Source organism: Austrofundulus limnaeus, unplaced genomic scaffold (genome assembly GCF_001266775.1).
Source record: "Austrofundulus limnaeus strain Quisiro unplaced genomic scaffold, Austrofundulus_limnaeus-1.0 Scaffold485, whole genome shotgun sequence".
Classification (NCBI taxonomy): domain Eukaryota; kingdom Metazoa; phylum Chordata; class Actinopteri; order Cyprinodontiformes; family Rivulidae; genus Austrofundulus; species Austrofundulus limnaeus.
The window spans coordinates 377,106-382,420 of NW_013952887.1; the positions used below are offsets into that span (position 1 = coordinate 377,106).

At 39.7% G+C, this 5,315-nt stretch overlaps 1 protein-coding gene across 1 annotated transcript in view; it reads left to right on the forward strand.

Annotated features, from left to right (window-relative positions):
* Positions 1-1,491: 1,491 nt before the first annotated feature.
* The window catches only part of LOC106530016 (endothelin B receptor), a gene marked incomplete at its 5' end in the record, with an annotated part of 29,035 nt that continues 25,211 nt past the window's right edge, over positions 1,492-5,315 (forward strand). The window contains 2 exon segments of the mRNA XM_014025567.1: positions 1,492-1,718; positions 5,112-5,224. Coding sequence (XP_013881021.1) covers positions 1,500-1,718; positions 5,112-5,224 — 332 coding nt within the window.

The following is a 5,315-nucleotide window of genomic DNA, read 5'->3' on the forward strand; positions in this document are numbered from 1 at the left end:
GGACTGCTCTCTGCTGTGTGTGATACAGTGCAGCACTACAGACAGAGAGTAGACTTTGAAAAATCCGTGTGTGCAGCAGTCAGTGTGTGCAGGAAAGAACAAAGCTTGAGTATCGATCTTTTTACGTGAGTATTGTTCAATATCAATACCAGTGCTGGTATCGATATTATCGATATTTAGTATTGATCTGCCCACCTCTAAGTGGAACTAGATTTGAGCGGAACTGTGTAGGAAGGCAAGGGCCAGGGTAGTGCATTACAAACTCGGCTCCATTCTAAGGTTAGAACTGACAAACCAAATTGAACTGCGTGATGTCTCCAGTTCAGTGCCGTCAGAAATGTTCAGACCTTTATATTGGAGAAAAACAACCAAAGCAAGCCATTTAAACAGAAGTCTCAGATTTCAGCTTTCAAAAACTTACAATGTGGCATTAAGCCTAATACTCAGTCAGATTCCCTCTAATCCACATCTTCATGCATGTGACCAAAACATCATTTGTGAGTGAAGCAAACAAAGATCCTTATGACTCTCCAGTGGAAAGGGAGACTGATTCATCTTGCATGTGAATTTAGCTTCCTCAACTCCACACTGGAGTTTCTCGTGCAGTTAAAAGCCGGCAACTCCACACTTTCCTGTACTAAATTGACAAAGCTCCCCAATGGGAAATTAAATGTCTTCAACTACAGAATAAAAAGTTTTTGTATTTGGTTTCATTGTTCATTTTTCTGGGGATTCACCATTGGAGGAAGGGTAACATACTTGTTAGTATCAGCAAACTGGGAGGAAAGGGGGCCTGGGAGTTCTTGACAGACTGGCCCAATTTCAACTAGTAGACAACAAGTTAAAGACAGAATTTATGCCAGTGAATCAAAAAATATATTTTTGCTTAATATATTATAAAATTAATTATGGGGGAGGGGTCTCACGGCTAGACAGCTGAATAGCCTTAGAGGATGTATTGGGGGGTTTGGCCTACATTATTCAAAACTTGGAGGGATACCGCCCCTGGGATTTCCGGCCAAGTCTACTCTGCGGCTACAAAGATGAACTCTGAGGCAATATTGTCTGCATGTATTTCTGTGATATTTCTTGTTTTGGCTTTTTGACATCAGTATAGTATTGCTATCACCGTTTATTCTAAGAATTTCATTGTCTTTCTGTAAAACTATTGGAAAACATTTTCTGCCATTGTCTAACATGGTGGTTGATTACTTTTTTTTTTCTTCTGCAGGACACAGAGGTTTTCACAGACCCACTTTGCCTGGAGCAACACCTGGAGCTTCTTTGAGTGAGCCAACATCTTGTGGCAAATGTGTGACGCTTCTGGGAAAATGAGAGCAGTCCTACTGCTCTGTCTCTTGGTGGTTGTGGAGGCTCAAGTTTCCAGGTTTGTCCGTGATTCCCAGAGTGTGCAAGAAGCTTCAGAACCCTCGAAGAACAACACGTCTGACCCGCTTCTGCCCCCACAGCCAGGACTCCCTCGGAGCCCTTACCCCCCCATGTGCATAAAGCAAACAGAGATCAAGAATGCCTTCAAGTATGTGAACACTGTCATATCCTGCCTGATCTTTGTGTTGGGGATCATTGGCAACTCGACGCTGCTCAGGATCATTTACAGGAACAAGTGTATGAGGAATGGACCCAATGTGCTGATTGGCAGCCTGGCACTGGGAGACCTGCTTTATATTGTAATTGCCATCCCCATCAATGTGTATAAGGTAAACAAAGTTAACATTTGTGTCTGACTGGGTTTAGTTCTGTATATTTTGAGCTGAAAAGTGGGAAAGTTATAGTGTACTATGGTGTAAGGTCAACACATTTAAAGTTCATAACTCACCCTTATTATTGTTGACACTCTACCAGACTCTCTCTCCCAGGGTGGGGGCGGCAACATGCGCTCGCATGACCCAAAGAATGGATTGGACAAACGTATCGGTCGACCCCTAGTTGGCATTAATCAAATCTCGAAGTGCCGGCTCTCACAACATCAAAGAACAGGTCACATAATTTAGAGGATTTTGAAGCTGCTTGTACATCATTTTTGACTGTGTGGTCCATCAAATCCATAAGAGCATGAGAATAATCAATTAATGACTCACCCTCAAGTTTACAGTTGAAGAATCTGTGTGTAATGAGATACTTGAATTCATGCACTATAAACTTCTTTAAAAACATCAAAACCTTTCACACTCTCTCTTTGAGCTGCTGGTAGGAATTTAATTTTGGTCCAGGCAGTGCCCCCTAGGTGTTCAAAAACAATCTGGGCCTGTTCTTTTTCTGTGTACCCTCTTGTTTGCACAGTCTCTCATCAATTTAATCCATTCGTCCAAAGTTAACAACTCTGGGCTGTCCAGTTTTACAGGAAAAAATATGTCAGTTTCCTGTCCGCACATAGATAACAGGAGTGTGCGTTACAGTTTGTGCATTTCCTGAAGATGTTAAGGCCTTTCTGAGTTTGTGGCCCCTGTTTTTAAAGCTTTCCAAATCCTTAATTTGCTGTGACATGACCTGCTTATCATGGTCGTCCCTGGCTCCAGTGCCACTAGACATGTCCATTTTGATGCCACTTGCCACTACAAAAATGGCCAAACAGTGGCGTGGACATTGACCATTGGGAGTAAGATCCAGAAGGGGTGTGAAGTGCCTCATGTGCATTTAAAGAGATCACACCAAAATGAGTTGTTCTCAGGGGTGAAAGAGAGGCCTGTAGAGCTACAACAACATGGACATCACTGACAGACAAGACAGCGTGGAGGACACAGGCACCTCTCCCTGAGTGTGCTGATCGGGAGACAAGTATGCCTCAGCCAGAGAGTGTAGGGACACACTCCCACACTGTCTGTCAGAAATGATGGCAGTCTCTTTGTGACAATTTTGCACTTTAACGCTTCTCATTAGTTAGCAAAAGAAATAGCAGATCTCTCTCTCTTATAACTCTTCCATCATCAGCTGAAAATAAACACCCTTTTTGCCAGTGGTACTGTTGCTGTGTTGTTTCTGTATATGTATATGTCTGCTGCAGTGGAAGGAGTTACTAGGAGTACTCACTACAGTGTCTTTTTGAGTATAAAATGTCCATGCAATAAAGAATGTCTGATGTTTTACAACTTGTCAAGTAAGCATCCTCCCCTCATTGTCATCTAGTCATCTTTACTCTGTAGCTCTACTCTGGAATATCTGTCTGGTCATTTGGCTTCTGTTTTCTTCACTTCACTTAAACTGGGCTTCTTTTTTCGAAATAAAATACATTTTTCTTTTAAGGTTAAAAAGTGGCTTGTCACAGCGACATTTTTATCCATTTTAGATTATGGAGACTTGTTATAAATGAATACCTCAGCACAATATCTTTAAAAAATTTATGCTGTCTATAATGCTTCTCTGAGGTTTGTTACAAACTGTAAAGCCTTGACTCATCTTTGTGATCTGTACAGTCGAGTGTGATGGCTTTCTTTGTCCACCAGGAGTTTAGGACATTGGTACATTTTTGTTTATAAGGCTTTGCTTGGACTGCTACCATCTTACTTCTGAGATCTAATCACACAAAAAAGCATTGATTCACACTCTTTGCGTTCAAACAATCATTTCTTGGTCTCTGTCCCATTTCTCTGTACAGAATTGGGAAAAGGGGCCTTTGTTTATTCTGCCCCATCAACATGGAACATGTTGCAAAAAGTCTGGAAGTTAACWGAATTGATCCCATTGAGCACCTTTAAATCCAGATTGAGGCCATTAGATATTACTTCCTTGAATTGTGAATGTTTTGAATAGTGATTGTAATGTGTTTTAATTGAGTAACTCTATGAAATGTATAATTTTTGCTGCCTCTTGGCCAGGATTCCCTTGAAAAAGAAGTTTTTAATCTCAATGAGACTTTCCTGGTTAAATAAAAGAAATGGATGAAATGAATCTTCAAGTAAAGTCCAAACCAACAACAGCATCATTTTCCTCCAGTTCCATGTTTGTGGAATGAACAAGTAGAAAATGTTTTCTAATATTTGATTGGACACAATCTGTATCGAAAAACTCAGCATATTTTGTTGGTACTCTTACAACATGTACTCTTACTACATTATTCTAACAACACAATGCGCACACAACAACCACCACATAAAATAAAACAATATATACCCTGAACATAGGAGAATGCTTCTGAAACACAACTCCTCAAGACACAAAAAATGTAGTAGTGGCAATACCAATCACCAAAGATAAGGGGCTGAGTACAATCCCAGACTGAAACATATGAATTCAACTATTAAGCACCCAAATACTTATTGTTCATATAGTATACATTATTGACATTCAAGCCATTAATGAATGGCACTTATAGCATATGATTATTGCAGTCCAAACAGTCCTCTGCAATACTGAAAATGCACATAAATATCTAAATATACTGTATTTGATATGTTGTGCAGCCCTGAGTTTAATGTGGTTTTTATAATGGCCCTGCCATTCATTTTACAATTTTGGGAAGCTTATTAAAAGTTGGATTTGTTCTCGTTGCCTTTTAGCCTCTCTCTTGAGGCTGGCCCTTGTTTATGTACTACATGTTTACAACTGCGGTTTGCCAATAAATTTAGTTTTAACTTAAAATGTGCAGGCTTTTCATCCAGGCAAAAAGGGAACATTCACACAAACTAAAAAACAATTTCAAAATAAAAGTTCAGAATTTCAGGAGATATGTATTATCGTGTCTGGTGGTTCTTTGAATATAACCAGCAGAGGATAAACGTGGGCTCAACAGCCAAAACACAAAACAGGACCTATTTTAGTTTCAAAATCATATTATTATTTTTTTTTAGATTTATTGAACAAGTGAATTTGAAGATTAAAAAAATATGTCTTTTTATGCTGTGTAATCATGTATTAACTATAAAATATATCCTGCTTTGTTATTGCATGTACTGTCCTATCTCTGATTAGACTGAGTCATTCCAGATGTGGAATTTAATCAGGGAAGAATAGCCTTCTTTTGTAGGTTTTGGCATTGGCTAAATTAGTTTTGGAAGTACTTAGGATAAAAAAAGACCTCTAAATATAACCTCTAACATTTCTGTTATTAAAAAGTATCTTTCCTGTCTCCTCCTGGTGTTTCTTTATTTCTCCAGCTGTTTGCTAAGGACTGGCCATTCGGTGTGTATGTCTGTAAGCTGATGCCGTTCATTCAGAAAGCCTCAGTGGGGATCACTGTCCTCAGCCTGTGTGCCCTCAGCATTGACCGGTGAGAACACACACACACACACACACACACACACACACACACACACACACACACACACACACACACACACACACACACACACACACACACA